Here is a 23,698-nt window from a genome sequence, read left to right as displayed (position 1 = left end):
CGAAATTCTATGCTTTGCCAATTACAAGGGAACTAATTGTATACAATAGAAACGTAGAAATAAGTTTAATATCTCCAAGAGTTAAAAAAAAAAAATCAAAGAAACCCACCAATATAAGTTCCAAAAATAATATTAGAAACCAAAATTTAAACTCAACCCACATTTATTGCTAAATTACCAACACATAGATCGCTACATAAACATACACAACAATGCGAAATGCTCGCTTCTCATTTCACTACAATCACCTATGTACCGAGAGAACTAGGTGGCTCTCTCTCTTGGGTGTAAATTACTATACCATTCCCCAGTTGTTTAAGTTTTGAACTATCAAAACTAGAAACCTAAAAATTTATCGGAGGGCATTGATAAAAGCAAGCAGTGAATTCACGTCCCGCTGCTCTGACGGGTACTTGATCGGTCTCGATGCATGCTTTGGGAAGAAAAGAATTGTTGGGAAGCTCCCGAGTTGGAGCTCATTCTGTGCAAACGGCTTCTGGTCACCGTCTGCACGGAATTTTCCGACCTTCACACCAGAGCCTGATAATACATCGGCCAACTCCACATATGATGCTTCCATTCCCTACAATTGTAACAGATTTTAAGTACCCTGAGTTAACAGTAATAGAGGAGGCATACTGGTAATAAAGGGAAAAAAAGAATTGAATATATTCTTACCTGGCAAAATTGGCACCAGGGAGCATATAATACAACAATCCAAGGCTCAGCTCGATTCTCTAGCTTCAACAAATTCTCAATCCCAGATCGGCTAAGGTTAACGATGTTCTTTGTGTCAAATATATCTGCAGTGCCATTAAGTGTTAACACCGAGCCGTTAGTTCCAGCTTTCACTGTCTCGTCTTGTGAGATGTTTCCTTTGTGGAGACCACACTCCTTCGCCTTAGCATCCTCCCACCACCACCTCCCTTCTCTCTCGTGCTGTCCCGGAAGGACCGGTCTTGTGCACGGTTGACAACCAATAGAAACATAACCCTAAAAATTTAATGGATGCAAATTGTTAAATCAATGTCGAATTAAAATTGTCTTTCCTTAATTGTAGAAATTGTACATGTGCAAAATTTTCACCTTAGAGTGAAGTGAGTTAACCGGAACATCCATGGTGTGAAGGAAGTTCCAAATATCCTTCCCATCGACATTCGCTACCGGGTTCCACTTGATCAAGCTTCCTGCACCTCCACCTATTCCTTCGAACGATGGATCCACCTATAAAATTACTTTCATGTCAATGAAATGTGTTTTACATGTAATTTCACCACTCAGTAATTTCAGAAGTCCAAATTAATCTTGGACATCACCAATTTTGGATACAAAAAATTATGACAGGTAAAAGGGCTTTACACATACCTGAACAACAGGGATGCTTGCACGGGTCCCGGGTGACTGATCCTTCCTCTGGCCAGTAATCCAAGCCCGAAGCCCACTAAGAGCCCGTCTCAACGGCCTGACCTTTCTCACCCGGCAGCACTCTTGGTGCCCATCCTCGTAAAATGAGAACAAACCCTTGGTCCTGACAAGAGCCTGAACTTCGCCAGCATCAGGAAACATGTACTCGATGCGGATGCCATAGTGCTTCTCTACTTTATCGAAGAATTCATATGTTTCTGGGTCGAGCCTGCCGGTATCTAGACTGAAGACTCTGAAGGGTCGGCCGGTTAATTTAGCGTACTCTATCAGAGCAACATCCTCAGCACCACTGTTTCAATTGAAGGAAATAGAAGGTTAGTTATGAAAATTTTATTTTGAATTTGTACAGAATATTTTATCTAAAAAAATAAAATAAAATAATAGATGAATTACATGAAAATTTTGATCCCATAAAAGGGATCACGAAAAAATTTAATTCCTCTAAGGTCCAGCGTATTACACCACATAAAATTGACTACAGAAACCGACAAAAATTTGGGTTCCTTTCTATGAGACCAACATCTCAAGACAATCCATTTATCATCATATATTATTTGCTAATAATTTCTATAAATAAAAATTTCTGAAATATGTAATTATGCCTATCAATTATTTTATTCTAGGTTCTGTTTTTATCATTTATTCTAGGTTCTTGATTCATGTGATTATACAGTCATGACTCATGTGAGATCCACTTTATCAGTATAGCGGAGGCATTTTTGAACTGGGTCAACTTAGAGGGCTATGAATTTTCTACTTTAATTAACTAATATAAACACGTCTAGGTGCAATGAATCCATAGTGTGGCAAATATATATCTAGCACAAGACAAGAATATTCTGGAATCTACAGAGACGACCACACATTTGAGCAAAGGATTTTGTGGCCACAGTTTTGTTTGCTTACATGCAAACAAGCTGTCACCACACGTCAAGACAGCTTTCTTTACCACATATATGATGCACAACGAATTCAAATTTGAAACAGCTTGGGGCCAATACTCTAAAAACTAATCCAAACCACTAAAAAATAAAACTAAATTTTAAACGGGTTGGAAAAGTTGAACCCAACTCCAACGATTATGACTAGCCTATGTCCTTTCATAATGGATGTTGAATTTAGCCAAACAAAGCATCACTATCAACTAGAAATCATTATTAAATAGCTAGATAGGTTTAACTATTCAATTGACAAATGATATCAAAGCTGATTAAATTCCATAAAATGGTCAGCATATAATATTAGAAGAGCTTAACTCACTACAGCTAGTGAAGATCAGTACCAGACACAGAGGATCCGACTTGGTTTAAAACATAGGAAACTCCCAACTTGTGGAACCCATGATTTATCCCCAAAAAAACAAAAAAAATTAAGCCTCACATAAGTTTCAAATTCAATTCTATAATTTCCCCCAAGTAAATATTAATATAACAAACAAAAAAAATAATAATAAGACCAACACTAACTACCAAATTAATTAAGGATAAATAAAGAAAATTAGAAATAACCTGAAGGCAATGGCAATGTCGTCGCCAAACTTCTCAAGCGCCTTATCCATAATCTCCAATGGAGATGCATGCTCCAATTGAGCAGCCAATTTCTCATAATTGACCGGTGGGGATGCCGATGCCTCCTCTACCTTCTCCTCCACTTCAGCAACAGCTCCACTTGACACGGCTGTGGGGGCCACCACCGCCTCCGCTCTCTTCCCTGGCTCCACCGCTTGGAGCTGGCCCACTGTCAGCCTCCTTGTAGAACTTGATTGGGAGATGGTCGATACCAGATTTAGATGCCTCACTGCTCCAATTTGAGTTGCTGGCGTGGAAATTAAAACTATTTAGACAATGTGTTGAGGTAGATTTGTGCGACAAAAAGGAAATTTACCTTTTCTCAGTGAAAAAAAGCTAAAATAAATGGATGAAGATATCCAATTTTGAGCTAAATTAGACACTCATCTTCGAATATTTTCATTAAAAAGGACGAAATAAACCTTAAGTTCTAAAGATAAAACAAAAAATATGGATTATGGTAAAGGACAAAATTACCTCTGCGATCGCGAGAGACGATTGTGTGGGAAGCGATGGAAGCAGTAGCGAACGCCATGAAAATTGAAATAGGTAATTTCTATTTGAGACCTCGAAAGAATAAGAATTATAGATACGACCTAGTAAAACTGGTGTTGCGTCTAGTTTTAGTAAAACTTGGTATTTTGCTTGAAATTTTGAGCGGGCGATTATATAGTGCCGAGGAAAGGGGAGGGATTTGAATTGAGACGGGATATCGACTAGGTACGAAAAGTGCACGTGTCATCTTTTCATTGGTAGTGGGGGTTTCCCGGCTCCTCGATAGCGCGAAGGGCGTGCGTCACAACTCGCAAGTGGAAGAACCGTGCATCTGTTGTGGTTTGGTGTTATATTCTCTCACCCATGTAAAATAATATGTAACGGATTATAATCTGGTTAAATAACCCGCTTCAGTGTTGAGTAGCTGATCGATTTTTTTTTCGTCTATTATCATTTAGAAAAAATATTTAACAATAATATTTTTATTTTTGATATTTTGACAACAATATAACTACTTTCTAAATGTATGTAATCCAGTGCTGTAAAAAACGTCCGTTTAGATCAATTAAACGTTGGCGGTGATCAAACCGTTATGGATTTTTCTGATTAATCGGCTGATTATGACCGATTATTTTCAATTAATCACTTGGCGGTACCCTATCCGTCCGACGACCGCATACCGTTATTTACAACACTGATGTAATCATAAAAATTGAAAAGAATGAGGCATTTGAACCCTCCTCTTTATTCAAATTTCTTGTTTTTGTATTAAAAAAAAATTACTGATTTTTCGTAATGACTTTGGGAATTTTATGCACATCAAACCAAATATTGGGAGTTCAAAATTCAAATAGCATTTTTGTCATATCTCGAAAGCAATGAATGAGTTATTTGACATTTTTTTTTTTTAAAAACGATGGAACTAAAAGCGCCTACAATATATTGACACAGAAAATCCAAATAAATAAACCTGTGATTTGGGACATTGATTGTGATTGGCACTATGCATTGCAATAAATATAGAAATTATGAGCAGAGAAGAGAAAGAGAAACCAAAAGCAATTTCGGCCGTCTTTGACCACACTCTCGTATCATTTCATTTAGGAAGATTTCAATATCCAACGTGGCCTTTTCAAAAATAGGGCCCACAAAGATCTTTCAATTTTCAAATTCAATTTTTATTTTTTTAGAAATAAAAATTTAGTCGGTAGGAAAACAGATTTTCCTTTAAAAGTTAACAAATACTGAACCATTTATTTCGTGTAATGGTTCATCCCATCCTTTGTTGCAACTTAATACAAATGGCGACATGGAAAATTAAAAAGGGGGTCCGAATTTTCAAAATTCGGATCCCCATTTCCTTAATTCTTTTATCAATATTATTTGATCAATCTTTTTTTTTTCACAACTTGTATTATTAGTGGCGTGCATTTGTGACTAAGGAATGAACGAAAGAGAACAAGAAAGAGGAGAGTATTGATGTCATCATAGAGGTCTTAATATTTTTACAATCTTTTTCATGTAATGTGTTAACTTCAAGTAATCAATTTTACTTCTATTGTGGGAATCGAGTTAACTATACGCATTATACATTTTGAAAACGATGTGCACTTCACACAACATGATCCAGCTTCTCTCAGATATCGTAGAGGATCCAACTCACTTTACGGTTTGAGATTCGAGCTAACATACAGGGCAGTACCATTGGGCTTTGAGATTTGTGCTAAGTTAAAAAGAACAGTCCAAATCAACTAATCATAAAATATTCTCTTTTCAGGTAATGAAGAGGATATAATTCGCACACAAGATGCCCCGAGCAAGTTATAAACGAAGAAGATTCGGCTGGCTAGCTAATTAGTGGTGCGTGCTGGCTAGCTTTTTCGTGACAGTGATGGGAAGCTAAAATTAATAAATTGAGAAATATTTTCAGTCAAATTATTGCGCACTTATTGGGGATGGAATAATTTCACTTGTCAATGTAGCTGCAAAATATTCAGATATTCATTAATACGTGGATCAATTCCACATATTAATAACATAATTAATTCCAGTGTAGTAAAATCCAGTCCATGCAACCGCATATGCGTATGCGGCGGGACTCCGCATAGAAAATCCTTATGCGGTCAGTATATGCGGATTTGAATATGCAGCCGCATATAACTGCATACATGTCCGCATATGACCACCATTTAAATTTTTTATTTATTAAAATAAATATTTCCAAATTCGGATCCGGAAAGTTTTAATACAGTTCAGATTTCCAATATAAACTGGACATCCAATTCAAATTCTTATCCGGAGTTTCATCCAGTTAAGTGGTTTCGTATTTGTTCTGATGACCCAGCGCTGCTTTTAGACTCCTGAGTCCTGGAATGAAATCTGCTCCTTTTATTGAGAAAAGGAGGACCCTCCTATTCTCCAATCCGAACTGTTTAAAATTGATCAAACGACTTCAATTACATCTGATTTATTTGTGCTTTGAGATTCGTGCCATGTTAAAAAGAAATTGAAGCCGTTTGATCGATGTTGAACGGTTCGGATTGAAGAATAGGAGGATCCTCCTTTTCACAAGAAAATGAGCAGATTGGCTTTCCTGAGTCCTGGGCTCCTGGCCGATGTCTTGGCTTTGGTTCGGTGATGTAGAACTAAAATTCATTGAATATACCGGACGCTTTACGCGAATTCAGTATTCAGCGAAGTTTTCTTTATTTTATTATTAGTGTCACATCTGCTCAATGCATAGCCAGGCGGTAATTTTGACTGCTTTTGGGCCGAAGCTATTGGGCCATTATCAAATCAATTCATTAAATGGATCTATTGTATTAATAAAAATAATTATTATGTTAATATTTTATTTAATCCGCATGAAAAAGCCGTATACTGTATATGCGGTGGCTTGTACAAGTGCATATATCCGCATGAAAATCCGCATATGCTTCCTTCTCGGACTAGCTTTCTCAAGGAGAGGTCCCACAGAAAGGACTGCGTTGGATTGCTCCTCATGCATCTGTAAATGCAATGTTGGTTTGGTTCTTGCCACATTCAGAAGATACTACTCAAAGCAAGAATTGGTTGTTGAGTTTTGATCTTGCAACAAAGACACATGGTCTCTATATTCGAGAGGTCATGGGTTTGAAATTCATATGAGGGAAATCATTTGTTGTAATAAACAAGAGTATTAATTAGTTTTGTGACTTGACCTTCAACCTTTACTCAAAAAAAAAAAGAACTGGTTGTCAAGTTGCTTGAGTGAGAGAGATATGCAATTTGAGATAGATGAGAAGTTCATCACTGCTTACCAGCATAGGAACATTTAATTGGTGATCTATTTCTTTTAGTTGTTTTCCTAAAATTTAATACATACAGTAGAAATAATAGTTTGTTTTCTACAATAATCCCCTGTAATATTATTTCATATCACAAATAATGCTGCATGGGTGCCAGAAGAGGCAGATCCAAAATTCTAAATAGGATCTCAATATGAAGATTCGACATAGGTCGAGCCCAATTTAGCCTCAATTTGTTTTTATTATAACTTATTTATATTTATGAAGTTTTCATTATCACTTTTTTTATTATTAAAGTGAGATAAAGACGATTTCAGTTTCTATTAAAGTGAGTTTACAAGACCTGATACCTAATGAGTAATGACTGATATCAGTATGAAAAATTCTCCTTTTATATATATTTAAAAAATAAAAAATGTGTAGTACGTATAAGAAAAATATATAGTTTTTTAATTTGTTGATTTTGTAAACAAATAATTTATCTAAGTAACAACTATCAGCCCCGGGCTAATTTTTTTCAAGGATTGTAAGCACTGAGAACCATACAAATTAATTAATTCGAGACAGCTCCATGCCATATTTGAAACTAAACGTGTGGCAGCACCTGAGCTATAGTGTCGACCACACGCATCTATCCACAAGCAAGCCCTTTTTATTTTCCTGGACAGAAATGTTCGCCATATTTGATAAAAAAATTGCTCACTATTATTCATGAATAAATTATTTATTTAAGCAAAAATTATCATGTAAAATTCGTCATTCAATTATATAGATCAACGAGACTTAAACGATAGGTTCAGAGCGAGTAAACTCATTTTCCATTATATTATGAGCATGAAGGTAATCGATTCATGTGACCATTCCTTGTTGATTGGCGATATTTTCACAAAATGGATACAGTATATATTTTATGTTATTCGGAGGGCGTTTCTTTCATTTACATCACGCACCTTGTACTTCATACAAGTAACCAAATCATGGATAAATAAAACGAAAATTGAATAAGAGAGGGTTATACAAAATTTTTATGAAGTGTAACGAGTTTTCCATTTTGAAAAGAATAATTATTTTCATCCCGGCACTAAAGTACATGTATTGTACCCACGCTACAATAGAGAAATGATGTACTATGATCTCACTAATTATATTGTCCTTTTTTTTTAGTCCTCACACTCGTCTCGCGTCAACCTTTATAGATATAAATACATGGAAGATAAAATATTAATACTTGCATGAATAACTTGATATGATCATCTATTTTTTCAGTCATCCAATAGTCTCCGCTTCAACCTTCCTCTAATGAAGTAGTGGAGACATCGCATTCCCGCATCAACCTTACTCTAACAAAAATAGTTGACCACATAGGTATAAGTACTTTTGTGCATATGTATAAATACTTGCAATCATTGATATTAATACTTTCATATGCCATCCAGTGTCAGATGTAAAAGTTACTTGCAATTATAGATATAAATATTTACACAACGAGGTATAAATATTTATGTGACGACGAGCCCGAATCATCATGGATCTGTTTTGAAAAAGAAAATGATATAGAAGACGTTCGTGGTTTCAGATTTGTTAAATTTCTCACAGATCGTCATAAATATGAACAAGATTAAATGGAGAAAAAAAAACTCACATCTAAAAACGTATATGCCCCCCCCCCCCCCCCCCCCGCCCCCACAAATATTTATTATGTGGGTACATTTGAGAGATTTGGTTGGTGAGATAATTATTTAACTAAAAATTGTTCACTTCATAGATATAAATAATTATGTTCATAAGTATAAATATTTCCGCGCATAGATATCAATACTTTTAGAAGAAGAAAAATCAGTGCAGGAGATTTTGCGATCCCTCCTAGTATTTATAATAGTTATGGTGCAAATACAGTATGGTACGGATGCTATAGCGCGGGTACTATTATCATCAGCTTTCTTTTGAAAATTGGAGGTAGTATTTGAATTCCTAGTGAAAATGTAGAAGGTGCTTGTATTTGCTCCTAATTTTTGGATATTAAAGCTATATATCTAAAAATTTGCTTGGGTTGGCTACAGTGCAATATAAGCAACGTGCAAGGAGCCGATATTTTTAAAAATACCATTTTCGGAAAATTAATAAACCAAAACACCATTTTCAGAATTTTTTATTAAAAACAGAATGGCCGCTTCTGTAAAAAGCGGCCACATACAATTGGGCCGCTTTGGAGGGCAGCGGCCACTGGAAAACAGAAATTTTCCTTTTTTTTCCTTTTTTTTTTTTTTTTTTTTTTTTTGAAAACAGAAATTTTTTTATTATTTTTTTTTTGTATTAAAATATTAGAAATGTTGAATATATTTCTTTGAATATAGATGGAATGCAATATAATTTGATTTATTAGAAAGACTGCAACAAATAACCTGGATGAATATTTTTCAGGCCGGATTTTTCGCGGCTGTAAGAAAAATTAATATATTTCTTTATGTGTTATTGGAAAAAAATAAAAATAATTAGATTTTGAGTTATTGATCCCGGTTCAAAAGTCACTTCTAGGTATTCCAGAAAATATTATGATCCTTCTAGTACATTTAATTTATAAAAAATTGTATCTATTTTTGAAAAAAAAAACTTTAATTTATTTAATGATTGTTTTTAAAAAATAATTCTCAAAATAGATATAATTTTTTATAAATGAAATATATTAGAAAGATCACAATATTTTCTGAATTATCTAGAAGTGACTTTTGAACCGGGATCAATAACTCAGAATCTAAACATTTTTATTTTTTTCCAATAATACATAAAGAAATATATTAATTTTTCTTACAGCCGCGAAAAATCCGGCCTGAAAAATATTCATCCGGGTTATTTGTTGCAGTCTTTCTAATAAATCAAATTATATTGCATTCCATCTATATTCAAAGAAATATATTCAACATTTCTAATATTTTAATACAAAAAATAAAAATAATAAAAAAATTTCTGTTTTCAAAAAAAAAAAAAAAAAAAAAGGAAAAAAAAGGAAAATTTCTGTTTTCCAGTGGCCGCTGCCCTCCAAAGCGGCCCAATTGTATGTGGCCGCTTTCTACAGAAGCGGCCATTCTGTTTTTAATAAAAAATTCTGAAAATGGTGTTTTGGTTTATTAATTTTCCGAAAATGGTATTTTTAAAAATTTGGGTGCAAGGAGATTTCTGAAAAAGATGACTAGTTAGGTTGTAAATGCTACTCTTTCACTAAATAATTTTTCAACTATTTAGAGTGAGTTTTCAAGTACATCAAAAGAAAAAAAAAATTATCAGATGGTTGTTTGTTGATGATTTTTTTCTTGACAACAATGTTACAGTATTATACATCTACCATGATATAGAATTAAGAATAAAAAAAAGGCATTTTATTTTGTCCCATTTTTAAGTATTTGGACAGAGATTTCAACCATTTCTCGGTAATTTACAATTAAAATTGCAAAATTTGTAATAAAAAAATATGTAACTAATTATATTTAGAATTTTCGATGCTGTCCTTAATTTATCAGTTCAAATTAATTTTTCAAAATGATGCTTGAAACAAATTATCAATTAACAGGATAGATCAGGCCATCACGTAATTATTGTTTCGAGTATCATGTGCTAATTTTACGAAAGTATTGGGTAAAGGTAGTAATTATGTGAAATGCTTGGGATCATTAGACGGATATAAAATATTCTGTGTGATTTGTGCATTTCGGAAAAATAAAAAAAAATGTGCTATAAACTTGTTTGTTATAACCATGTTAAAATAAAAATCAGCTGAATCTGCCAAGCAATAATACTGTAATAGTTTGAACAAAAAAACAAGGATGATTTCATTGAATAATCAATAAATACAAAATTAATAAGCCCATGTTAATTACTAGAAATGCAAGATATTACAAAATCAATAAATTTATAAATTACAATAATAGCAACACTAGACCCCCTTGAGAAAAATTCTCTACAATTAACTCTCCATCCCTACTTCCTACGCTTAAAATTGTAATTATGTCCAAAAGTTTGAATTTGTTATTGAAAATGTCATCAGTAAGCTCAAAATCAAGTAGAGAAATTGTTTAGCATAATTCTCCTCTCCTCTTCTAAATCTAAATATGTTAGATCCATCATTGCTGGTCGTCTGATTAGCACTGCTACCGTTGCTTGAGAGATTGCTTTGTCGCTTGCTGAAATTTTCAAGAATATAAAAAAAGCTGTAAGAAAAATAAAATAATTCAAGCATTTATTAAGGAATAAGGAGATTGCGCCATTGAACCACCACTTATTAGTTTTTTTTGAGAACCACCTCTTAGTTAAATAATTTTTTTGGGGTCTATTTGGGCTTATACTGATATGTCTCCTTATAAAATTATTTAACCACCTCTTAGTTAAATAATCTTATCAGCGGACATATCAGTATAGGCCCATAAAACGAGGATTAGGCCATGCTAATTATTTTTTCCCCAACTTTTGAGTAAAGAAAGAGCTCAACTGCTCAAGCCCTCTCTCTCTCTCTCTCTCTTTTTAATTCTATATATGAAACTTGATGTCACACTGGATCCTCTAGGATAAATGGCAATGTCACCAACGACTTTAATTAACACCATGTTAAGGCAATGCTAATATTATAACTATTCATTTGTGTACACACAGATATATAGAGGTTGGCTAATATCAAATCGATTGTTACTGAGGTTCCGTGCAACTAAGTTGTTTTTCAATTTTCAAAGTCTAACAAAGTCGATCTAAACCGTTAGATGTGATCTTTATATTAAAATGTGCTTGGAGACCAACTTTTACATTTTTCTAAATTTTTTTATTATTTATTAAGCCACTTTGAAAATTGTTGATTCAACGATGACTTTAAAAAATAGTAAAATCAGAAGCCACAGTTGAATCAATAATTTTCAAAGTAGGAACACAATTTTTTTATTTTTTTGCAACATGGGAAAAGGGATTATTTGTTTACCTTCCAGAAAAGACGCAGCTTCCATGACCTACAAAAAGGGGGACATTTCAAACAAGTTACTAATATGTCAAAGGATTTAAAAGAAAGACATTTAAAAAAAAAAAAAAATCAACAAGTACAACAAGGCAAAAGTGTAAAAAATAAAATTAAGGGGAGATTTGTTGATATACCCATTAAAACATTCTAAATTGCATATTTTTCCATCTTAACTCGGAAGAATTGTTGGTATACATATTGAAACATTCTAAATTGCCTAATTCTCATCAAAACACTTGAAAAAATGTTGGTATACCCTAAAACTTTCTTCGATGCAAGGTTAATTACTAAAAATAATAATAAAAAGAAAAAGGGACAGGTTTCTTTTTTTTTTGAAAACCTGATAGGTGCTATCAGGGTGAAAAAAAAAAGGACAGGTTTCACCGTTGGCGCTAGGCATAATCACAGGGAAGGAAAAAACGTGCTTCAAGTCAAATGAATGTGTCTATTTAAAAATATTGCAACATAGGTACTTCAACTAATAAATATAACTATATGATTAGATAAATTTAAAATGTTCAGATTTAATGAATATTTTGGTAAATAATAAATTATTTAAAATTAAAAATGAGGAAAATAAAAAAAATTAAGTATTTTGACAAAGACATAGACAATTTAAAAATTAAAATGTTTCAAAAAGTATACCAACAATCCTCTCTTAAAAGCAAATGATATTTTCTACTCTACAACAAGCGCTCAAGGCCCAGTACTGTACATGAAAAAAAAAACAGGAAAGCTATGACGCATGAGGCGCACCAGAATATGTTTCATTCTCTTCTTTATGTAATTATGTACCTACCGATCAAATCCCCTGAAACTGATCTTTCAACTAATTATTCGCCCAGACAATCAGAAATTACCCAAACAAAATGAGTGGATGTATTCATGCCACCTTTTACAATTAAGATGCAAAATTCACATATCTTTTACAAAAACTATTACCATGAAAGATAAGTAAATTATGGTTGGAGTTTGAAACATTGTTGACAGATTTAAACAACAGTAGCAGTTTCAAACTATATTCTTTACAATTTTCAATAATTTTTTAATCTTAATTTGCATCATTCGTTACAGTGCAACATAAGACTATTGAGTTCCACAGAGGAACCGGAAGCAAGAAAGGTACTTTTCCCCACCAAAAGTGAAATGATAAATCCCGCCGACAAAAAACAGATGCAGACAATTCAAAATTTAGAACCCTTTTCTTCGCGTACATTATTTTCCTTTGAATTTTGACAAGTGTGAACTGAATTAAACTGGGAACTAAACTATTGTAGCACACGAAATAGTCGGGTATTCCAGATAATTGAACCGGGAAGAAAACAACGTTCTCGTGATTTTCCCAAGCAAAATATTCTATATAAATCTGTAATTGGTAGGCCAACTTTGCGTGTTTCATCAAACATAAAAAGCCCCTGGCTCTCCACTCTCGCCATTTATAAATTTATAAACCCTTCAGTGTGAATATTTTTTAATTTAATGGACGTCTCCTGTTCTTAGGACTGGAGTTGATCAAACCTATCAATGTAACCTTTACCAGAATACACGAGAGAAAAGGACAAAAATTCCCAGCAAACTACAGCTAAGCGTTCTCTCCAGTAAGAATACCCCAGGTGTGCCCCGGTCCCATCCATCCCTGGTCAGATACCTTATTTCTACTTTTATGAAACTATTTGTGTAACGGGTCATTTCCTCTAACCGAATAAATGTCAACAACCCGCTACATCACACTAGAAAAAAGCTATGAAGATGTAACTCACCCAATTTCAGGAGAGAAACATAGAGTGGGAATCTCTATCTCATTAATTTATATAATCATGTATTAATATATCATAAAATCTTACACCCATTTCACATGCCACAACTGGCTCTATACCAAAACCAAATCCGAATTTGGAATTTCATGTCCATACCAAATACCCTTGTGAGTGCAAGTGCAGATGAAGTATTATTATATTGCACTTGTTTGTATGTGATCCATCAAATGGTACAACATTAAATCGTAGCACTATATTTTTCCAAATAACAAATGGCCAATTTGCCACATGTGGTGTAAAACAAAATTTACATCATAATTTGCCACATGTAGCCCACCAAACACCTAATTTAATGGTTATTCAAAAATAAAAGAAAGTACAAAAGTCTTTGGATGTTGAACTATAGATATCAGTTATTAATTATTAGGTAACATATAACCATGTTTCTACTGAAAGCATCCTAAATATGTTTTTCTCATTTATATTTAGTTATTGACAATTCATACACCCAAACTAAATAACCTAATATATAAAAAAAAGCATCCAAAAAAATCACTGAAAATTAATAAGAAGATTAAGAAAAACTAACTTGGATCACTAGTGGTAACCATGCCAGCGCCTTGAAAATAGCACGAACCTGACCCTCTACCTTGCATCTGGTAATAGTTATTGAATGAGTAAGAAGCATGGCTCCTCACATCATTCGGTTCGTAACAGCTCTCGCCAGGCTGTATTTCTGAGCAGTTTGCTCGGCCGGGCCCACACGCCCAATCAAGTGCCGCCTTTTCAAAGGGGTAACCATGAGTTAGTATCTCTATTGTATTAGATCAGTTGAATCAATTTTATTGAAGAAACGGGCTTTAGTTCAAATTCCACCGCACTGACAATTTCACTAATATTACTATTTAATCTGTCCACATGATGATATGGAACAGGAGACTTCTTTTAACAGTATGTTAAATTTGTATCATTTATTGCAAAACTTCCTTCAAAGAAACAATCAGAATTCATTTTGTAACTTTCTTTAGGTACAGAATCTCGGTAAGTTACCGGTAACCCCTAATTTTTTCCCTACACCTGATTAAATTCCAGGGTCTACCCTGACCTTAGCGGGTCGGGTTTAATGGCATTACCTGTTGAAAAAGTTAACTTTTATTAATTCATTATATATTACCTGTACTGCCTTGATATCGGCATCATCAGACGCCACACAAAATGTCCGATTAGTTGTATCATTTGCCAAGAATCCTCCAGTACCCGAAACATGCAACAGATAAACTGGTGTACCATTGCCATAGAAAAGCCCCCAATTGGCCTCTGAAATAGGTCCTGGATTCAAATCCTCATCAAACAACTCGTACACATACAAACTAGAAGTGAATTCCGGGTGTGAAGGTGTACCGGTATGTTCCAGTACGTGCTTGATCAGGTTTGAATTGTACGTATCCGCATTGTCTTTTGTCGCATACGGCTCTACGCTATGATCACCATATGAAGGCCATCCTGTTTCGGTCACAAGTACAGATATCCCAGTAAAATTCAAATTCTTCATTGAAAAGTGCACAGCATCAACCATTGCATCATACACATTTGTATAGTGTAACAATGTGTTTGTATCAACCATTTCTAGAGACGGTGGTAGAGGTTTGAACAGAGCATTGTCTAAGGGAACGACACCTTTGCTCTGCATAAAGGCGTAGTAAGGATACAAATTCACCATCAGAGGTGAAGAGGTGTTCGATAAAAAACCCAATAGAGGAACAATAAAAGATTGGGTTAATGAATTATTGAAAAATGATTGGGAAGGTGGAAAAGGGTCTTGGATAAGAGAGAACGGGAGAGGTGTCGACACAGGAATCGACAAATTATTCGACAAAACCGCATTGCGCAAAGATTGCAAGGCCGGTAGAAGTACAGGCAAGGCCGAGGGGAGAGAGTTTGGCACCTCATCACCCACTGCAATTCCAGAAATCTGGGTTGAAGGAATAAATGGTGCGAGCCGGCGTGTGACCCAGGCTGAGGCAGTGGCAGGAGACGAACCGAGAGCAATTAACTCATTGTTCGGCACACCGACAAGCACCTTTATGCCGGTGTTTGCCAGAGCCGAGAGGAGGGATGTGTCGGCATCATAGAGGCGCACATGTGTGATTTGTTGGGACTTGAGGAAGGAGACCAGGTCGGTTGGCGAGAGGAGGTTGGAGACCGAGGTGCCGATTGTTACACCAATAAATGGGGCTTCAATTTGAGCTGTGAAAGAGAGCAATTGAGTTAAATTGGAGGTATAAAGGGATGAGAAGAGTTGAAGGAAAGAGAGAATACAAGCTTACCGGAAAGGGAGAGGACGGGATAAAGGGATAAGAAGAATAGGTGGAATAAGTGAAGGAATAGTGGGGAATAAGTGCTGATGGTGATACCCGTGACTGTGCCCATGGCCAAGACCCAAGAGGTCTCTTTTTTTGGTGAGAGACAGAGTGTGATTCCAGTTGGGAGTGGGAGGGAGAAGGGTCTCTTTTGCTAGCGCGTGCAGAATTGAAGATGGTGGTAGAATTGTGTTATTTGCTTTTGGAAAGGACAGTTTGTTTGTTTGTGCTCGTCTCCAGTTGTAATAAAATGGAGGATCCGATACATTATGCATGAAACTTGAAAGTGCAAGAATTTAAACTATTATTTGATGAATGTACATCCTGTATCTAATAATATAATCTTTTTAATATTTTTTACACCTCGGGTTTTCTGAAAGGCACTATGTAAATATACTATGGGACAGTAGTAAATTAATTTTTTTTTAAGTTTGTCCTTTATTTTAAAAAATAATAATAATATGATTAGCCACCTTCATAAAATAAAATTATGTAACACTTATTTATCAAGCTCCTCTATTTCAATTTTCTGATTACGCCATACTTTATATTAAACACCCAAAATAGCAGTTTATATTCTTCGAATATGTTTAATCAAGAAGAAATGAATAATATTTAATTTTTGTTTACCTTCGTGGCTACTCACCATTCCAGAATATAAAATCTTATTGAAGGGTTTTTATTCTGGAGAAATAAAGGTCTCTTCTATTTTACGAGAACTGGAGAGGGAGAAAATTATGGGAACATTACCCAATGGAAATAATGTGGATTAGTGAGGCTTAATACGACAAAAAAAATATTTTATGTTAGTTAAGAAAATATGGATTGAAAAATTTGAGATGTTAACTTTTCTTGCTGATTTCGACAAGTGGGAGGTACACACTTTATAAAATACCAAATTTCAAAGTGGAACATGAACAAACTAAGTTTGTCTAGATTTGCATATCATGTTGTTAATCTAACGTCGTTTAATTTAATGCGTTTGCCTCCAGTTGCACAGAACAATGGAGATATCCGGGATCACATTTTCATTGTTATTATGCCTAATTCTCAAAATTGAAACCATGAACATCTTTGAATAACTTACAGAGACAAATAAGAAAAAATTAGAGCTTTGTCAAAACCTCAACGCCAGTTTTTGTGATCAATACAGTATGTTCAAATTTGGCAGCACGACTGCCGTCAGATGTGACAATTGTCCAGCCATCATCCCACGTAACACACTCGCTACTCGCCATTGCCAGAGTGGGACCTAAAAAGAAACATCTTATTAATGGCATTATTATTTGGCTTCTAATTAAAAATGTTTTCATCATACATCAGTCCAAAAGTACATATGAATACAGAGCGAGGCTACGGAACTATGCATAGCGCAGATTGATCCGTCCTATGAATCAATATCTTCTCTTTTAAAGTTCAAATAGTCGATCTGAACCGTAAACATGATCTCCATATGAAAATATACTTGTAGACTATATTTTATATTTTTTAGAATTTGTTTAGATAGGTAGAAAATTACTACTTTTGAATGGTCTAGAATTTCTAGATCAAGTAATTTTCCACCTATCTAAAAAAAATAGTAAAAAATGTGTACAAGATGAAAAATTTGATCAACAAGTACATTTTCATATGGAGGTCATGTTGAACAGTTCAAATTGACTGTTTGGGCTAAAATAAAGATTTTGATCCATAGTACTGACCAATCGGCACTATGCATAGTACCATAGCCTCACTCTTAAGTCTTAATTACATAAAATAAAATAAAATTTTTATTGTTTTGCCAGAAAATTAAGGGTATACCAATAGTGAAAGTCTGGCCTTCAACCATACGTCCAGGCTTGTCGTTACCTACAAACAAAGAAATTAATTACAGTAGATTAAATATCATCCAAAATAATGCATATAATGGTAGTTTGGTAGGAAAGAAAAATTAACTCACGGTGATGCAAAATAAGTGGCTCAGAGTGCAATATAGGCCCAATCCCATGGCCCACAAAACGCTCGACCAGACTGAAGTCGTAATTTTCCACATGCTCGCTAAATAGAAGATAATAAACTAGTAAGTAAGAGATTAAGTAAATTATGTGAGAGACCTCTATTAATAATTGACATAAAAGAAACCTTATTCTCTTGCCAATCTTTTTATACAATGCTCCATCTTTGCACACAGCTATGCCCCTCTCTAAGCAAATCTCAGTTACCTGATTCCAGATCGATATGACATAAAAACAAAGATGTTTACAACTTAGAGAAAGAGAGAGAGAGAGAGAGATCAAACCTCTACAACACGTTGTACAAGCTCAGGCACCTGTCCACAAAGAAAAGTTTTTGATGTGGCTCCATGATAACCCTGTTAGTTACACGAGATAACTTTTATTTTTCTTGTGAGCGAAATGCAAAAGGCTTTAAGATTTAAGGTAAAAAAATAAAATAAAATAAAAAATTGATGTGATTTTTTGGAGGAACTTTTTACAGGAATTTATAAAGTAATATTACAATACATTTAAGAAAACTGCCACATCAATGGTTATGATGTCTCCCCTCTGTAAAAAAAAAACAAATTGGAATCAGTACAAGTGTATAACTAATTAGCACCTCGTACTTGAATTACTTTTACGGAATTTCTTTCTTTTTCTACATGATTTGTGCCTGTGGGTTTGGTTCCTTGGAATGCAGAGGGGGGAGGGGTGCCCTTAAAATTCATGGGTCAAGATGAAAATGACTGGGCAATCTATTCATATCTTACTACCCTTTTTTTTCATTTAAACCATTGGATATTTGCAAATGGGTATGCTACCTGCAAAAAAAAATAGCTGTACTGGTAAATAGTGATCTACACAAAAATGGTACAATCATGTCATTGGAAAACACTCAATGGATGTTTATAATTAATCACAAAATTTATCGTGTCAAAACACCTGAAAAAAAACAGGTTAAGTATCATTTTACAAGACCTGTAATTGACGGGAATCAGGAATGCCATTGCAAACACACTCATTTACTGATGTGCATACACTCTTGGGAAACCCACAGAAGCCGAGCTGAGATGGGTATCCACCCGCCTCGATAATCATACTATGCACCGCCTTATCTATTTCGTTTGTTGTAACTGATGGCTGATACACAATCAGATTTTATAAGAAAATGCAATCTTTTACAGTATATAAGTACACATGTTTCATCAGATCAGAGGTGTAAAATCCATGCAGTGTTGAATTTGCACAGTTCTACAAGAAGTTTCCTCTTTTTTGGTCTGTACTATTTTTTTAGGACTTCTAAAATTGAACAATCAAAGGAGGGGGGGGTTATAATTTGAGGTACAGATCCTCTTGACGTAACACAAATTTTGAGTTTAGATCCGGAACGTCCAATCAGAATCTGGCCCGAGGTGGCATGAACGGGCCCCTTTAGTATTCGTGCCAAAGCAGATTGGACGGTCCGGATCTAAACTCAAAATTTGAGTCACTTTAGGTGATATGAATTCGTATAATTTTGGCTAGTTTGGGCTAAATTCAGGACTGCAGAACTCAATTGTGGCTTATTGGGCAAAATATTACACTCGCAGCTAACTTGGGTAATTAAGAAAATTAAAACATAAAGGGGGATAACTTGCATAATAGATAGCTGACAGAGGATAGAATGCACTAACCCTAACAAATGTCCCGGCTAACTCAAGTGCACGGGCCGCCAGCTGGCAAGCAGCTCTCATTCCAGAAATGCCCTCGGAATCATGAACCTGGGACTCGGCAGAAAGTTCCGGAAGCTGAGTAGATCCCACATAAGATGGCCTGGAAATTTGATCTGGCACTGGAAGTGGTGCAGAAATCCTCCCAGGCCTTAATGGAACCCGCTTTTTTATTTTCACCCTACTCTGCGCCTCCCTCAACCTTAAATAAATAAAGCAAAAATGATTCATAAAACCAGTACAGTAATGAAATGTTCTATTACTCCTTATATACTAAATTAGCATACTTTCTAACTCGCTCCATCTCCTCAACTATTTGCTCCTTACTTGAACAAACAAACCATCGTTTCCGCGCAATCTTATTCCCTATACAAGAGAATAGCAACAAAGTTATAAGATCAATTTATAAATTATACACACTCAAAATTGCAAAAGAGAAGGTCTATTTCTTACCAGGGAGAAAGGACAAAGAACTGGTGTGAGAATTAAACAACAATTTTGTATTGTGTTGTGAGAAAGATCGAAGAAAGGAGGTGGAATGGTGAGGTGAAGCGAGCGTTAACCCCGTCATGGTTAGTTTCTTCCTAGTCGATGTGCACAGTAAACTGAGCGAGATAGCAAGGGATAGAGTGAGGTAGCTCAGGTAGGGGTTTGGGGTTTGAGAAGTGGGTGCCCACCTGTCAGCGACGTAGGATTCAGCGGTATGGGGGGCTGGGGGCTAATAGCTTTTGGATTTTTGGAAGAGAATGGATGATTAATGTACGATCCGGCCCATTAATTGGACAGGGTAGAGGCCCATAAATTACTTGGATCCGGGGACCCTCTAATTAATTTTTGGATTTGGTGAATATTTCAACCGTCCGGTTTTCCAATTTAACTAGCAAAACTCCTTGTGAATGATTTTAATCATTAGAATGTCATGCCGATTTCGTGTGCCTGGAAACTACTATTCACTATTAATCTCTGACAGAATCGCTTGAGCGCAGTGTTGTAAATAACGGTATGCGGTAATGTAACAGATAAGATACCATCAAACAATTAATCAGAAATAATCAGAAATAATTGGCCGATTGATCGAAAAAATCCGTGACGGTTAGATTATTGTCAATGACTTATCAGCCGATTAATCGACCTAAACAGATGCTTTTTACAACACTACTTGAGGGTTAAGAAAGACTAGGGTGTAAATGCACAAATGATGGTTAATACAGCCTTAACTGGGGAACTACGTTGTGTAACTAATTGTTAACTTAGGCTTAATTGGGTTGTGATCGATTTGAGAGTTTGAAGTTTGTAGATACTTATGGTACAGTTTAGTGTCAATATATAACTAGGTTGTGAGGTGCTCACCAACGAGTTTCTCAAATTAATAATTAATTGTTTAGAGCTGAGTAACCAGATAAATAAACAAAGAATTATTTTACAAAAGTTTCCCGGAAGAATTAAACAGAAAAAAGAAATAACAAAAATAAGGAGTGAGCCAAGTGCATGCACTTTATTACTGATCTCATTTTACAATTACTGGAGACTTGTAGACAAGATATAAAGCAAACAATGGCACAGACATGTCACAACACTAGGCGCAGAAGTAGGTTTCTCTTTAGTGTATAAATTGCTCTCATTGAATTAATTATCTGACTCTCCTTCATGAACAACTTTTTTTATTTTTTAAAGAAAGATAAAGATCAAGTCTTCAAATTTAATTGATAATTGACACTAGAAATGTCAGTGCTACAAAAGATAAAATGAAAGAAAATGGAAGACAATGTTTTCAAGAAATGGAAAAAAATTATATCACCCCTGTTAATGAAAATTTGGTCTGCTATATGAGTTCAGAGTAGGTCCGATACCCATCGGACCTACTTTGGTTCAATGGGTGTAGTGACCATTAGATTGCATTAAGATTCGTGCGCTCCGTATTAAAATCCATGCGAGTCTGTATCAATTTTTGTGCATACCTATCTTAATACTAATCATACGATGTTAGAGCTAATTGAACCTAAAGTAGGTCCAATGCCCATTATACCCACTCCTATCTCCTGCTATATATACTTCAGGGACATTGTTTTAAAAAAGTGAATCTCAAGGCATTAGCGAAAAGTGAAAAATTGAAAAGTATGTCAACTGAACAATGGTAAATATAGATTCTGGTGTTTACAATTTCAAGGCATAAAACGGATTACTTATATATTAAGTTTTAGAATTAATTATCATTTTCAACTTTCAAGGGTTATATTATGGAATAATTATAGAAATCTTCTCACCCCTGTCTCCTCATTTATCCACACACTCTCTTGATATTAACTTCCTTAACTGTCATTTATCCCCTCATTAAATTATATTATCCTTTAATAACTATCCCCGCATTAATTATGCTATCCTTTAATAACAATCTCCGCATTAATTATACTTTCCTCTAATAATAATCTCCATTAATAAATGTTTATATGTTTATTGATGTTCAACAAAGTATTTATCTTTGTTTCTGACAAATATTTATTATTGTCTCTGACATTGTGATACTTTAATTTGATTAAACATTACTTATTGACAAGTTCAAAAACAAAGTTCAAGAAAATATTTATCATTGTTTCTGACAAGTATTTATCATTGATTCTAAGAAGTGTTTATCATTGTCTCCGACATGATGATACATTTATTTTATTAAACATTATTTATTGACAAGTTCAAGAACAAAGTTAAAAAAAAAAATTTATTATTATTTCTGACAAGTATTTATCATTATGCCTGAGAAGTATTTATCATTGTCACTGACATGATGATACATTGATTTGATTAAACATAAATTATTGATAAGTTCAAGAACAAAGTATTCATTTTTGTATCGTCAAGTATTTATACATGTAACATAAAATATTCATCTAATCTATTTAAGTCACAGATGTTTTACTGAAAATTGCAATTATGTCTGAGAAGTATTTATCCATATAACATAAAATATTTATTATTATGTCTGAGAAGTATTTATCATTGATGTTTTACTGAAAGTTACAATTATGTCTGAGAAATATTTATCCATGTAGTATAAAATATTTATCCATATAACATAAAGTATTTATTATTATATCTGAGAAGTATTTATCATTGGGTGAGGGGATTGTATATTAAATGGTCCCCAGTTATGCGGGAACGATCCAAAAAAAAGGAATTTTTGTGCGGGAATAACTGACAAGTATTTATAAGAAGATTGTTTATTTAATGGTCCCCAGTTGTGTGGGGACGATTCAAAAAAAAAATTGTGTGGGAATAACTAATGGATTGATTTATTATTTCATAAATAGATATCATTGCAGATGGATTAATACTTTACAAATTCAACATAAATACTTTGATGCTTCAAGTTTCGAATGCAATTTTTTGAAATTTGATCAAAGTGCTACCGAAAGCATATTAGTCAATCTCGATTAAGCATGGCATAAAAGAATATCAACTGTTCAGCTTTGTCATTTAGAATTTCATAATTGATTAAGCATGGTTTAAAGTTTAAACACTAGTATTTAATTGAATCCACACTTGCACATTAGTTAATTACTTTCATTTCTTTTTTATTTTATACAAATGGGGGAATTATTCCTAATGGGTGTTTGGATGGTCAGTTTTGACCCACCTATTCCCATTTTAAATCCTATCTTAATTTTTGTGCCATTACAATTTGAAAATGGTTGGAAATCAAGAGCTGAAAAAATAAATGTACTTAATTGATTAAGCATTGCATAGAACAATATCAATTGATTAAGCAGAGATTGACTAATATGTTTTCGATAGCACTTCGGTCAAAGTACTACCGGTCCAAATTCCAAAAAATTGTATTTGAAACTTCGAATTAAATAGCTCAGTAAATTGGTTATATATTAAACTCGTAGAATACCAATTTTTACTATTTTTGAAATTTTTTTTACTATTTTTTATGATTTATGAAAAATGGCAAAAAATGACCTAAAATAATGGCAATTTTCTTTTATTTTTAGACTATTTTTTGTCATCTTTCATAAATCATAAAAAATAGTAAACTTTTTTTCAAAAATAGTAAAAATTGGTATTCTATGAGTTCAATATATAACCAATTTAATGAGCTATTTAGTTCGAAGTTTCAAATACAATTTTTTG

At 34.1% G+C, this 23,698-nt stretch overlaps 3 protein-coding genes across 5 annotated transcripts; all 3 read right to left on the bottom strand.

Moving 5' to 3' along the window:
• Positions 1-114: 114 nt before the first annotated feature.
• On the bottom strand, positions 115-3,643 carry LOC144574495 (putative 5'-adenylylsulfate reductase 1, chloroplastic). 3 transcript variants are annotated; one of them, XM_078324450.1, is made up of 6 exons: positions 3,471-3,643; positions 2,934-3,258; positions 1,366-1,714; positions 1,087-1,224; positions 679-993; positions 115-583 (listed from the first exon to the last, which is right to left on the bottom strand). In XM_078324450.1, exons 1-6 carry the CDS (start codon positions 3,526-3,528, stop codon positions 353-355), a joined length of 1,416 nt encoding a protein of 471 aa, XP_078180576.1. In that variant the 5' UTR covers positions 3,529-3,643; the 3' UTR covers positions 115-352. The 3 variants fall into 3 exon arrangements, with proteins under 3 accessions (XP_078180576.1, XP_078180577.1, XP_078180578.1); XM_078324451.1 differs by having other exon boundaries at positions 2,934-3,240; XM_078324452.1 differs by having other exon boundaries at positions 2,934-3,222.
• A 6,931-nt stretch (positions 3,644-10,574) lies between these two features.
• Positions 10,575-16,127, bottom strand: LOC144574610 (O-Glycosyl hydrolases family 17 protein). Its single transcript, XM_078324613.1, has 5 exons — positions 15,853-16,127; positions 14,700-15,772; positions 14,115-14,307; positions 11,733-11,760; positions 10,575-10,950 (listed from the first exon to the last, which is right to left on the bottom strand). Exons 1-5 carry the CDS (start codon positions 15,953-15,955, stop codon positions 10,773-10,775), a joined length of 1,575 nt encoding a protein of 524 aa, XP_078180739.1. The 5' UTR covers positions 15,956-16,127; the 3' UTR covers positions 10,575-10,772.
• A 685-nt stretch (positions 16,128-16,812) lies between these two features.
• LOC144574611 (methionine aminopeptidase 1B, chloroplastic-like) lies at positions 16,813-20,201 on the bottom strand. Its single transcript, XM_078324614.1, has 10 exons — positions 20,024-20,201; positions 19,858-19,936; positions 19,535-19,772; positions 18,840-19,001; positions 18,387-18,428; positions 18,164-18,235; positions 18,007-18,086; positions 17,825-17,922; positions 17,686-17,733; positions 16,813-17,137 (listed from the first exon to the last, which is right to left on the bottom strand). Exons 1-10 carry the CDS (start codon positions 20,139-20,141, stop codon positions 16,992-16,994), a joined length of 1,083 nt encoding a protein of 360 aa, XP_078180740.1. The 5' UTR covers positions 20,142-20,201; the 3' UTR covers positions 16,813-16,991.
• Between the last annotated feature and the right edge of the window lie 3,497 nt (positions 20,202-23,698).

Source organism: Carex rostrata, chromosome 23 (assembly GCF_964058835.1).
Source record: "Carex rostrata chromosome 23, lpCarRost1.2, whole genome shotgun sequence".
Lineage (NCBI taxonomy): Eukaryota > Viridiplantae > Streptophyta > Magnoliopsida > Poales > Cyperaceae > Carex > Carex rostrata.
The sequence above is the reverse complement of the archived record's forward strand: the minus strand, read 5'-3'. Positions and strand labels throughout refer to the sequence as shown.

What these genes read in the sequence shown, in the direction of transcription:
- LOC144574495 (XM_078324450.1), bottom strand. Translation starts at nt 3,528, where the DNA reads ATGGCGTTCGCTACTGCTTCCATCGCTTCCCACACAATCGTCTCTCGC. An exon ending in CAAGCATCCCTGTTGTTCAG is followed by an intron (nt 1,225 to 1,365) that starts GTATGTGTAAAG and finishes GTAATTTTATAG; the next exon opens with GTGGATCCATCGTTCGAAGG. An exon ending in CCTGGTGCCAATTTTGCCAG is followed by an intron (nt 584 to 678) that starts GTAAGAATATAT and finishes TTACAATTGTAG; the next exon opens with GGAATGGAAGCATCATATGT.
- LOC144574610 (XM_078324613.1), bottom strand. Translation starts at nt 15,955, where the DNA reads ATGGGCACAGTCACGGGTATCACCATCAGCACTTATTCCCCACTATTC. An exon ending in TCCCGTCCTCTCCCTTTCCG is followed by an intron (nt 15,773 to 15,852) that starts GTAAGCTTGTAT and finishes TCTCTTTCACAG; the next exon opens with CTCAAATTGAAGCCCCATTT. An exon ending in CCGATATCAAGGCAGTACAG is followed by an intron (nt 14,308 to 14,699) that starts GTAATATATAAT and finishes CCCTTTGAAAAG; the next exon opens with GCGGCACTTGATTGGGCGTG.
- LOC144574611 (XM_078324614.1), bottom strand. Translation starts at nt 20,141, where the DNA reads ATGACGGGGTTAACGCTCGCTTCACCTCACCATTCCACCTCCTTTCTT. An exon ending in AAGATTGGCAAGAGAATAAG is followed by an intron (nt 17,923 to 18,006) that starts GTTTCTTTTATG and finishes TCTTCTATTTAG; the next exon opens with CGAGCATGTGGAAAATTACG. An exon ending in GCCACTTATTTTGCATCACC is followed by an intron (nt 17,734 to 17,824) that starts GTGAGTTAATTT and finishes CTTTGTTTGTAG; the next exon opens with GTAACGACAAGCCTGGACGT.